General features: G+C 27.9%; 1 protein-coding gene across 1 annotated transcript in view; it reads left to right on the forward strand.

The window, feature by feature from the left end:
- The first annotated feature begins 5,164 nt into the window (after window positions 1-5,164).
- LOC119674888 overlaps window positions 5,165-13,907 on the forward strand; it is a 19,180-nt gene continuing 10,437 nt past the window's right edge. The window contains exons 1-8 of the mRNA XM_038086044.1: window positions 5,165-5,255; window positions 7,584-7,855; window positions 7,919-8,090; window positions 9,150-9,296; window positions 9,367-9,745; window positions 12,100-12,265; window positions 12,314-12,393; window positions 12,461-12,574. Of these exons, the coding sequence (XP_037941972.1) occupies window positions 5,165-5,255; window positions 7,584-7,855; window positions 7,919-8,090; window positions 9,150-9,296; window positions 9,367-9,745; window positions 12,100-12,265; window positions 12,314-12,393; window positions 12,461-12,574 (1,421 nt within the window). The remainder of the gene's footprint in view (window positions 5,256-7,583; window positions 7,856-7,918; window positions 8,091-9,149; window positions 9,297-9,366; window positions 9,746-12,099; window positions 12,266-12,313; window positions 12,394-12,460; window positions 12,575-13,907) is intronic.

Below are 13,907 nucleotides of genomic sequence, written 5' to 3' on the forward strand. Positions count from 1 at the left end.
TATTAAGTTAGTTGCGTTTGCATAAATTTCGAAAAAGCGCCATCTAACAACAAAAATTTAATTTGCAGAAAATATTTGTCTAGAGTATAGTCACCTTGTTTAATCACAATAATTTTTTTTTAAATTTTGCATTTAAAAAAATAAATATTACAAATTGTCATATAATAAAAGTATTAAATTATGGCATTAATTAATTAAATCACAATAATTTTTTTATTTTGCATTTAAATAATTAATTATTTAAATATTAAATATTAAATATTGTTATTAAATCAATATATTAAATTATAGCATTAATTAATTAAATTAATTGTTATTACGACAAATTTACAATAAATTATTTTATTATTACCGTGCTTAGATCTTTTATTTAACACATAAAATTAAAACAAATAATTAATAAACATTACAATTATTTGCGTTAAATTTTTAATTTTATTTTAATTTTTATACAAAATATTCAAATTACAGATAATTGGTAAAATAAACTAAAATATTTAACACGAATTAACAAGAGTAAGTTTTTATAAAAATTAAATAAACAAAATAATCAAAAACTTATTGCAAATTGATCGTAATAACAATTAATTAATGTTATAATTTGAAATTTTAATTTTATAAGCTCGGTTATTATCAAAACACCTATTAATTAATTAAAACTTAATAAATATATACAAGAAGAAGTGTGGTTTTTGCACAATTAATAATTACTTTTTTATTACTTAATTACTTATATTGTGAAGTACAAATAAATTTATTAACAAATATAAATAAAGTATAATAGTTACATAGCACTCATCTTCTATCTCTTCCTAATGAAATCAATAACTATGTGGTTACATATGTCTATTTATTCTTAATCTATTATGTATTGTAAACGCACTAACAAAGGTAATACGGACATCGTCATGGATAGGTAACATTTCGCAAACGATTGGATTGAAAGGTTAGGCCTGGAATCTACCAATTTTGGCTACCTATTGCATATGGTTCAAAAAGTGCTTTGAAGTTAGGGCAATTATTTACTCATGCGATTTCAGCATATCAAAACTACTTATGGTCACTGATCAAGTAAAACTATTATATATCAAAGAAACTTCAAATATTAGGAAAGGTAACCCTACATTTAATATAAATGTATTCATATTTTCAATCAAACAGCTATGAATACTTTATCTTTTATTATACAAGTGATTAACCTTAAAGTTAGCTCCTCAGTGCAGAGCAAACTCTGGGTAACTTACTAATATATAAGGGTTTCCAAATAAACTGACAGATGAGTTAAGTAGAAAAAACGTTAATCTGGAACTGGACCTTACAATTCTGATTACTAATTAAATCAAATGAGATATATTATATTTCTTAAAAAGTTATTTACTAAATGCAGGAACACCATAGACTATACGTAAAATCCTTAGTCTTAAGTTCACGCAAGATCCAGTATTACCATCAATATAAGACATTGTAAAGTTTATTGGGTATCATATATTACCTCTAATATTGTATATATAGTTCAACTCTGTGAAAATAGATATTAGTTAAATAATAGATTTGCGTAACAGCATATAATAATTTTAACGGCGTCTTTTTTAGTGTTTCGTCACGTAAGCCTTCAATCAACTACTATATAAGCACATTTCTTATTAATATCTTTACACATCGTTTAAACTATTAACGAACGTTTAAACTATTCATTAAGATTATGAGAAGCAGCTATTAATTGAATTATTACAATAATATAGCTTATAGTTTGTTACCTACTATTAATAGTAGCTTATTAGTAGTTATTTTCTTAGAGGTCTACTATATAATTAATATACGAAACATGTCATTACAAACTATCTTAAAGATATAATTTGTGCTTCATTATAATTAGCTTTATTGTTGTGATATACTATATGTGTTCTGGTATTAGTTTCAATGTAGTTTAAGAATGTAGATTAACCATACTAAGACCTTACTTAAGCATACTAAGTGACGTAGTCAGTTACATGACATTCTCCTCAAAAGTTCTGGGCTTTATAAAATCATAAACGAACTCTCAAATCATAAATTTAAACTCTCTAGTTTTGAGCGGTTCCGTTGAAGCGCGTAATACCTAAGCATTATTTTACCATTTTACCATTTTGTATTTAGTTTAAGCTTTGTCTTTGTATAATTTGAATCGTTTAGCTACCACTGAAAACTTACTACAGAAATAAAGATCCTCTAATAGGTACACTTCGAATTGAATTTTTCTCAGTCTTGAGACTCATTTTTCGCTTGGAATATATGTCGACAAAAAAAATAAAATATAGAATATAGTATATTTCCAACGGCGACTTACGTAAAGATTCAACAATGGACGAAATTAGGGAAGAAGTATTAAGTAAATACAGTGCAAAACATACTATGGGAACATGTTCGCATACAAATAATGAAGTAGACCAACTACTTCTATACACTTCCTTTACTCAAAGAAACAACATTCTAAAAGGAATTAAAACGTCCAATGCCTTCCGAGTTAATAAATTATTCTATAAACCCATTAAAACGGTGAGATTTTTTTAACTTGACACGTGTTAGCTTCAATTAAAATCCTTTACATTTATAATCCAATATGATTTCCAAACCTCATCCTCATGCTTCATACTCCCTTTACCAAAACCATCCGAATTTATGTGTTCATGATTAGAATTTCTTTCTTTTGCCATATAAATCACTACGGGCTACTACTGCGATAACATGTCCTATAAATGTGTTTATGTTCAGAACACCACTATATTATCTTGACTAAATTTCTAATATTATTATAACTATTATACGATGTCAATATGTATGATTGTTGTTTTAATAATTAGTTTTCCTTGTAAGTTAAATGAGTTACCAGGAATGATGGGAACGCATTAAGAGCATTCAAGAGAAAAATTCTTTAGAAGGTATATGGTCCCTTATGCTTTAGCGAATACTATTGATTTGGAGAGGACGATGAGCTATATGACCTATACCGAGACATTGATATAGTTTAGCTTTAAAAATTTAACATCTCCGCTGGCTAGTTCATGTCGTGCGAATGGAAGAAAAATGATCCAACTAGAAAGGTGTTTGATTCAGTACTTGCACGTAGAAAGCGCGGTAGAAGATGTCCGTATCTTTGAGTGGAAGGACCTGGTGATCAACGATATGTTGGCGCTCACTATTACCTATTAGCGTCAGCAAACCACTGAACTAGCTGGCTGGAGAGAGCTACTGGATGCGTACAAGTAAGTAAAAATTAAGTAAACAGGTTGACAACATTTTTTTACTGGCTGAAAATGTCATACCTTGGAATGTTACCAAAAATTTTTTTTTTAATTCAAAAAAAAAAAAAAAGTAGACGTGAAAATTGTCCAACAGCCGGTACTGCGACCAAAAGAGTCCTATTGTACCAGTTTCACTATTGATTAAACAAAGACCCTTAAAGCTTTTTGAATAAAGTCTAGAACTAAATCTAGAGAAGAGTTCTTAATCTGCTCTGGTGACAGAAATTCTTTATGAAACAGGTTTCTTCTGTACGTTATTAAAGCTGGACAGTCCCAAAGAATATGCATGGTCGTTTCCTCATCTTCGAGGCATAATCTGCATTCAGAGTTAGCAGATAATTGTAGTTTATGAAGGTGATATTTCAGACCATAATGACCTGTAATGAAACCCGTTATCATCCTTAAATTACATTTTGAGAATTTAAGAATGTTTTTGTAGGAGTAAGGTGTTATCAGTGCTTTGCTTTGTCTGAGTCCTGGAAAGTTTACCCAGTACTCTAGCCGCATATGATTTTCCATTTCCTTGATAATCTGTTTTGTACTAGCCCAGTTTATTCCACAAAAGGGTTGAGGGCCTATAAAAGCAGTTTTTGATGCAGTTCTGGCAAGCTCATCAGCTTTTTCATTTCCCAAAACTCCTCTGTGGCCCGGAACCCAGTAAAGGTTTATCTTATTCCGAGCTGCAAGTGATTGCAGAAGATCGTAACACTCAAGGACCTGTTTTGATTTGAAAGTCCAAGAAGAAAGAGCTTTAGGAGCAGCCTGGCTGTCAGAGTAAATAACAATTTTCGAGCCAGAAGGTTTTTTGATTAAATTGGATCTTACGCATAAGTTGATTGCGTGGATTTCAGCTTGGAAGACACTCGGCCATGTGCCCGTTGCTTCCGAAATGCTGGTGTTGGGTCCAAATACACCAGCGCCAGTGCCTTCATCCATCTTTGATTCTGAAACAAAACATGGTGACATTTTACAATTTTTTAATAAACACTATTTAAGTCATGATAACTTACAATTAAGGTAGTTTTCCCTGTGGAGAACTACTCTTTTCTTTTTAAATTAAGATTTTTATTATAATATCTATCTGAAGCGGCGTTTTCCTTTTCAGTCTCGTAAAAATTTTTTTTTGAGAGGGACATTAAATTCGAAGCAAGGATGTTGAGATGAATTTGTATTCGTTCATGGTATTTTCTATTCTAGGTATTTCTACCAAAATTGACTTATTTTCCATTACTATACATATCACTTATAGTTCATTTGGAATATCTGTCGAAGCAACTGGTGGTAAATCATAAGAAGCTATAGTTACTGTTTACCTCTGCTAAGGAAGGAAAAAACAAAAGTGAGAATATGATGTAGATGATATATATACATATATAATAATATGATATGATATGATATAATCTTATATTACTGTCATTTAATATAAATTAAATATATAACATTTATTGATTTAATTATAACTAATTAAAAAAAAATAAAATAAATTCACAGCTCTATCCTTTCCATTGACATTTCCTCTTTTTGTAAAAGGTATCACGCCTTGAGCTTGAAGTCAAAAGAGTGTGAGCAACTAAACGAAGAGACGAATATGATTTGCAACATTTTACTATATTACAAGTAAACGTAACATTTTACTATATTACAAGTAAACTTATAGTATCACTTCCAATAATGAATAAAAAAATTAAATATATGTTAATGGTGACAAATTATAAAGCACATTTTATTAATTGGTTATTAATTAATGCATTGATTATTAACTGTTAATTACTCAACCGATTAATTTTCGCATGCAAAGTTAAACACTTAACAGCTTAGAACTATTTTAAGTTTAGCATTCTAATATTTAAGAAATCATTCTTAGAAGTTGTTCGGAACCTATAATGTTCAGTCGTAAAATAAATGTACGGAAAATATTTTTTTTTCAATTTTTTTTGTTATATGCATTACGGAATGTTGTTGCTGAATCAATAAGTGCGTTATTTATTTTATTAAATAGTTTTAAAGTGAACTTTAAAATTGTTTTTTATTATTAATTTATTAATATATATATACCTATATATATTTTAGAACAAGATATGTATTAAAACTTTTATGAACGGTGTAGTGAAAAGTAATACTTAAAAAAATATTATTAAATGTTGTGCAGTTTAGTGATTTATAAAAGTCCTAAGTTAAGGATATTGTCTTTATTCAAGCAGATGAAGTGAAAACTTTAAGAATCCGTATCACTATCATCCGTGACTATACAGTCCATGTAGGACTGTATGTTTAACAACATCCTTCGATTCCTCTCTATTTTTTGCGTTTGTTTTCCAATTTTTTATGTTCATGACTTCAACTAATGTATTTTAACTTATATATCGTATATATATATATATATATATATCTTAAAAATATCACTATCATCCGTGACTATACCGTCCATGTAGGACTGTATGTTTAACAACATCCTTCAATTCCTCTCTATTTTTTGCGTTTGTTTTCCAATTTCTTATGTTCATGACTTCTAAATCCTGCTGCACACTGTCTCTCCATCGTTTTCTTGATCGCCTTCCTCTTCTGCTGGTTCCTACTTCGTTCTCATAAATCTTAAGCGATAATATCATATTCGGCATTACTTTAAAAATCGTATTCCAAAATAAACAGCCCTTGTTTAATCCTATTTATCTGACATTTTAACTCATAACAATCTCACTATTTTCAATAGTCTAATCTTCTCTCTCTTCCACTCCCACTTCCCTATTAAACTTATAGAAACTTTTTTTCTAAGTATGAAACATTTTAAAATCCTGAAATATTCATAAATCGTTTTAAAGCCTTGGTTTTAATGGATCAAGGTGTCACACGAAGGCTTCTGATAATGATTCTATTCCCACTAATATGTACGTATGTGTTCTTACAAAATGAAACCAGTTTTTAACTTTAACTTATAAAAATGACCAGTTCATGCTTCAAGTTTTTCTTACTTTGTATTTATATATTTTAGATAGCAATTATCAATTACTATCTAATCAATTACTCAATACTTGTTATAATGATTTAAATAATATTAAATTACACCATCTTAATCTATATGATACAGTATTACATTAACATCAGTTAAATATATATATGCATTATATTTATATACAAATTAAATTTAATTAATTTGCTAACCTTAGTTGTGTTTTACAGGTTTTAAAGTATAAATATGATGTAAAAAACCATACTGATGCTATCTCAGTATGGTAAGTTAACTTCTATGTTAACTTACAAATTTAATGTTAACTTTTCTGTTAACTCATAAGCTTAACATTGTCTCTTATGTTAACAGTTCGCGTTTTAGAATCGGTTGTCTTTTAAGGAATAATACATATATAAAACAATTCGTTGGAGCAAAAATAATAAATGCTAAATATATATAATAAATAAATAATAATTAAGCATTTATTATTTTTAGTTGGAGTTACGGCTTTATATTAAAAAATATATAATATACAAAATTTTACATTATTTTTACTTCTTATCATTTCTCTTGGTATTCTGAACATTATAAAGGAAGTATATTTATTTATATATATGTTTTGTTTCTATATTTGTAAATAATAAATATTATAAAGTAATCTTTTATTGATTAGGATTTAAAAGGAGTATTTGGCACCATTCATAGTTCTTACTGTAGAATGGTTAGTTTCTATATTTGAGCCGACTCTTTAAACTATACCACAGTCACCTTAAAAACTTGTTCAATACATTATCTATGTACTTTAAACATATCATAATTTCGGATAAAGTTAAGTGGAATAGTTCAAGTTGGTACTTTTCTTTGGTTGTCTAAGATAGAGAGCGAAAAACTTTAATGTAGAACTAACTTTCAAATATCATTATTATAGATGATAAGCTAAAGATTTTTTTTCGTTATTAATTATAGCATTTATGGAAAAATTAGTATGAAATATTAGTATGAAATATATTAGTATAAAGTCCTTATAAAACTTTTCAGTTCATCTGAAAGGTTTTTTTAGTAAAGATTTTTATGAAAAACTGTCCCTTTAATATCCTATATATTAGAACATTTCGAAAACAATATATGCTAATTTCGTGCTTTGAATAAAAAACAGTATTATCATTATATTCTATAGTATATTAATATTATATTTTTTATTACTTATTTATATATAGTTATTATTTATAATTTATTATTTATATTATAAATAAATAATAATTTAGTTATATACCATTATCACTATTTATAATATAATTCTCTTTAATAACCAAAACACATTAATTTAAATATTTATATATATTATCATCTTCAAGCAATACCACCTCTCCATTCATTTGAAGACTACGATAGCTGTTTAGCTCTTCCATCCCCAAACAATACATACTGTGTTGTTTTTGCAGAAATAATACCAAATGCAACATCCACATTATGGAAAAATATTACACAGCTATCATCTGATTTTAGATATAATTACAGACATGATCATTTATTTTTTGGAGTTTGTTTAAATACTTGCATAAACATTGTGAAATCCTTAAACACTGACATTGAAAAATATATTACTGGTGAAATTAAAGATAATGAGGTGAGTTTACTCGTTTCTAAACAAAATAAATTGGTGAAAATAATAACGAATTTTATAATTAAGCTTGCGTCATATTATGATACTGTACATAAAAATAATGCTGAATTAAAGGCAAACTACAAGAATGTGACAAATATTTGCCTTAATTATAAATTTATGGAAAAATATAACCTAAAACTTCGCACCTATATTGAATATTGTCAGAGTGGAAACTCAACTCCATTTAGTGATAATGGTAAGTTTTGAAAATGTTGAATATATAATAATACATGTAATAATAATATTATACATATATATAACATTATTAATATTATAATTATTATAGTATTATAATAATAATTTATTATATATATATATATATATATTATAATTTATTAAATCACAACAACAAGATTATATTATTTTTAATTAATTGAATTTTTGCTCTGCCATAATTGAAGCTCAGAGTCAGCCTTTATTAGTCGACTGACCCAAAGCCGTACTTGACTTGTATGTTCAAACTTGGAGTTTTATTAATTTACTGTGAAAGTTCTCATTAACAACCTTACTTGCTGTGGTTTATTAGAACAAAATCATAAACCAACTATGGATTAATTAAATATAGTTATTTTTAATTGTAAATTTAGAGGCATTCAATATATGTAATTTTAATATAAAGGCATATTTAAAGCAATGAAAAAATTTTGAATTCTATTTATAAATTCATTTTATTACTTATATAAATATATATATATTATTTACTAAGATCCATAAAATATTTTACTTGAACTAGAATACTTAATTTTTCGCTTATAATAAAATAACTCATACATATATTTGGTGATATAAAAAGTATCAGTCATTTTTTGTCACATAAAAAGTCTATGAAATTTTGCAACTGATAGAACAAGACCAATACGTAAGCTAACAAAAGATACCCGAGGCACTAAACATCTACCACTTAACAGTTTATATTTGGTTAGGTTGGAGTTTCGGACTTATATACCAAGAAAGTCCATTTGAGCACAAATAATGTCCCGTTGTAATACCACAAAAATAGCGTTGGTTTGTACATAGACTAGAAGGCCAGTACCAACCTGACAATTCTATGCATCTAGCTAAGTCCCCAATATTTTAGGATGACAGCTCAGGCAAATCTGTAAGAAATCGATAAATATTTGTTGCAAAATGAATCCGAAAACTGTGGATAGCTTTTATATCACCCACTATATCTCTCTCATACCGTTCACAACCTGTACAAATACTTAAATACTTAATGATATTAATGCAATTTATAAAAAAATTTTTTATATAGATACATTGGATATAATAGCTTATTACATTTTTGGTGTTATTTTGGTTCTTAATATTGCATCAAGTATATATGATTATGCTCTCAAAAAAAAGAAATCTCAAACTGCTTGCACTAAAAATTTCTATAAAGAAGATTTAAATACAAATGGTAATAATAGCATTAACATATATATTTTAATCTTGATATATTTTACTAATAGATCAATCCTATTTTTTAGTTGAAAAGATTTTGACGTCTTTTTCGTTTTTACGTAACTACCATCGTTTGACGAGGCGCCCCAATCCAAATGATTTAATTAAAAACTTAGAAGGCTTTAATGTAATTCGAATTATTGGAGTGTATTTAGTGATATCTGCTCATGTTTACTTACTTGTACTGACATCCCACATGCAAAATTCGGAATTTATTGAGACAATGTTAAAACATGCCGAAGCAATAATCATACAAAATGGAACTGCTTTCATACAAATATTCTTCATAATCAGCGGATTTTTGTTGAATTTCACTTTTAACCAAAAGCAAATGGTAACCCCGTCTACCGATATTAAGCAAGGAATTGTGATTTATTTTAAGATATTCATACTCCGCTATATAAGGTGAGTTTCTCAATAGATATTAACAATCTTATATAAATTCTTTTGCATTTGTTTTTAAAAATAACAGCCAAAGTATATAAAGTATATAGATACTGACGCAGATAATGTCTTCAAGGTGTTGACTATTGCTTTATTCATTTGCGGATGATGTGGGAATTGCTAATTTAACCATACAAATAACAAATAGGTGTTGTACTCTTTTATTTAATAAACAATCAAACACACTTGTTACTCCTTTGTAGACTAAAAGCTCTTCTCTAAATTTAGTTCTGGACTTTGTTAACAAAGCTTTAAGGGACTTTGGGTAGGCTTTGTATAGTTAATAATAAATAATAATACTCCTGTGGATACATAATCCTCTTTAACAATTCGTAACGATCATCATGTTTTGTTTCTTGTAAAACAAATAAGAACCTAAAACTTTGATCCACCATGCTGTATTAGAATCTGTACAGTATTATCAAAAATATAATTATTGAATGCCATGATTTTGTAATCTAAACGGATTAGTTAGATAGAAAATGAAGTCTAATTAACATCCTTATTAATCCTAAAGTTACAATCCACCAAGCTGTATTAGAACCTTTGCAGTATTATCAAAAATATAATTATTGAATGCCACGATTTTGTTATCTAAATGGATTAGTAAGATAGAAAATTAAGTCTAATTAACATAACTTGTTTTTTAAATGCCAGTTCTAATATATAAACACTCCAGATTTCTGTCTAAGAAGTCCCATAGACTGAATTTCATTCATTTATCTCATAAACTTACCTAAATTTTAGAACTAATGAGTAAGGTGAACATCCTAAACATAGATCTTCTAAAAATAGACTTCTCTATCAAGATCGCAAGCTGGTTTTACAACTTTAAATTTTATGACCGTATGTGTGAAAGTCTAGTGAACATCTCAAACATTGATCTTCCGAAAATAATTTATCTTATCAACCACACAAGTTTATTTTAATTTTAGATTTTCATAACTGCTACTGCATAAGCACTACTAGGACAGAAAAAAATGCTCTGACGCCACTAAAATTACCGAAAACCAAATGTCTCAACCCTAAGAGCCTAGTTTGTCTTGAGTGAGACAGACATACGTTATATCCCTGGATCAGTGTATCTCACATTGTTGAGTAAGAATATCTGTGTCTTGAACACTGAGAGCCTAGTTTGTCTTGAGTGAGACAGACATACGTTATATGCCTAGATCAGTGTATCTCACATTGTTGAGTAAAAATATCTGTGTCTCAAATACTATGAGCCTAGTTTGTCTTAAAAAAGACAGACATACGTTATATCACTGGAGAAGAAGTAAGAATATATATACTTTCCAGGGTTTTCAAAATTTAATATATTCATTCTACTTAACGTATTTTCGTATTTATGCAATAGATTCATTCTATTCGTTTTTATTCTGATTGTAAAGTATAACTATTTTAGTTTAAACGGCAAGACCATCTTAAAATCTATAGTGTTTTCTTCATGGTCTTAGAATTTATTGTTCCGCCCTACTTCAGTAATGGTTAAAACAAGCTTATATTAGAAATCTATATCTCTAACATTTCTTAAGATGTTGATATCAGGTAATGTTGTGTTATATTGAGGATTTTTAAAGCGTAAGATTTACTGGGATTAATGATTCAAATTTTTCTATTATTGTTATATTTAGATATAGCATATTCGAGTATACATACAAGAATTTCTAGAGCTAGTTTTCAAAAGTTATTTTGTCTGGTTAAAACTTACACATATATATGTATAGTTCATTTTACTAAGTATGCATATGAGAAATTAAAAAAGACGGCTGCTTTTGGTAATACAAACAGTGTACAAAGTATTCGGAATTTTAAAAAGGCATATAAAAAATACTGCGTTGTTTTTAAGTTCTTCACAAAAAAACTCAAGAAATGTGATGGACCAAGCACCGTACTCAACTGATTTGGCTTCCTATATATGGCTTTGAAAAAGTCGTCTAAAGTTGATTGTGGGCAAACAAAAATTAAAAAGTATTTGATACCATATCTTAATCAATCTTCGAAAAATATGTCAAAAATTGGATCAAACGCTGACATAATTGTTTTGCAGCCGATGGAGCTTACTAAGAAAGGAAAAAAATCTATTTTGACTGAAAATTTTGAATTTCTGAAACTTTGTACTCTGAATATTTATCTATTTATAGATCAAATTTAATGAAGTCCACAGGCTTCATATATTTTATAAAGTGGATAACAGATCTTCATTTATATTAAAATTTATTGAGACTGTTCAAAATAAATTATTTATTAAAATGTGTAGTTTATACAATTTCTAATCTCTTACACTTTATTATTAACTCTTTCTCAAATTGCAGATTTCTCCCATCTCTGCTTTTATATATACTTTTCACTGGTACAATACTAAATAAATTACAAGATGGACCTCTTTGGTTGCATATAGCACAGCCAGACCGTACCTTTTGTCGAGAGTATTGGTGGAAGAACATACTTTTTATTAATAATTTCTTTATGAAATATAGTGTAAGATAAATTTATTATTTGAAATTATTTCTAAATTTTTGTTTTTAGTGTTCACATCAGACTTGGTATCTTGCAGCCGATATGCAACTGTTTGAATTATTTCTAATAATCACAATAATTACAGCAAAGTAAGTTCAAAGAAAATAACCTACAATTTCTTAAACTACAGTATTCCTCTTTTAACTTTATCTCTAGATATCCAAATTTGAAGAAGTACATATACTTTGTGTTAATTCTATGTGCTTTTTTGATACCAAGTTTATTAACATACTACTTAAACCTTGAACCAATTTATCACATGTATCCAGAGTAAGTATATAATATATAAACCCTTGATGTATTATTAGGAATAGATTTATAACTGCCTAGTAATGTTACTCGTCATATTAGATGTGATAATTGTATGAGAAGTTAATATAAAAACTGATCAAATTTAATAGAAAAAAGTGAGTTTTTATATAAACGGTGACCTATTTTTAGTTAAGTGTAAATTTTTATATCTTTATATCTTTTTTGCTGGGATTTAAAATAGATTCCAAATCAATGTGTTTAGAGTTGACAACCCTGTTTCCTTATCGTGCGCCTTTATGAATAGTCATGAGACTTTTCTTCTATTTTTCACATATCGTGCTATTACTGATAGTATTGTTAACTCCGTAGAATAGTTTTTGACCTATGCAGAGACTACTTACACCTCATTTGTCTACCCTTTCATTACTTTCATATCTTCATATCAGTGACGACGCGTGCCCTATCTGGAAGGGTGTGCGGCTCTTCTTTAATGTTTTTTTTACATGTACCACTTAAATTAAAATATATGAGATGTTTTATTAATAATAACTATATTATATAAGGCAACAATATATTCGCGCAATATTATATTAACAATTCATTAACAAAATAACATATTAAACAAATTAAATTAATAATTTATATACAAGTTTAATATTATATCAATATGGAAGAAACAAAACTTTTCACATAATTCTCGTAACATCAAACCAAATTTTTTCAAACAAAAGAGTTTGTACTTAGAAACATACATGTTTGTGCAGTGATCAAACAAAATCGAAACCACTTGCAACGTATAAATGTGCGCACAAGTACCCCGCACAATAAGAACAGAAATTCGTGGGTGCTGCTGTTAAAAGGGGAGAGACGAAATGTGATAGAAATGTATGCTGAGATGAGCTGCAAACTTCAACCGCTCATGCAACCACTTTGGCAAATCATCATGTTGGATTCGTATGCATGCAGTTGATATTCGAATAGAACAGAAAATTACTCTCATACAATTCCCACATATAAATCTCTATTTCTGATATTACGAACGGGAGAACACGCACATTATTTTGTTCATATGCAACGTATAAATGTGCGACCACCTTCTTTGAACACAAAGGGGAGAGACGAAATAAAATAGAAATGTTCTGTGAATTGAGCTGCAAATATATGAGCACAACTAACAAGTATAGCAGGTAACAGAAGCAAATTGATTGAGTTTTCATAGACAATTATATTTAATTGTTTTTGCTAAAACTTTAAAAATGTGTATATATGGAAATGTAATAAATAATAATAATTCTTGATGTGAAGATACTTAATAAATTCCTATACCTATGTTATTTGACATTTTGCAAAT

This window comes from Teleopsis dalmanni, chromosome 2 (genome assembly GCF_002237135.1).
Source record: "Teleopsis dalmanni isolate 2A chromosome 2, ASM223713v2, whole genome shotgun sequence".
Lineage (NCBI taxonomy): Eukaryota > Metazoa > Arthropoda > Insecta > Diptera > Diopsidae > Teleopsis > Teleopsis dalmanni.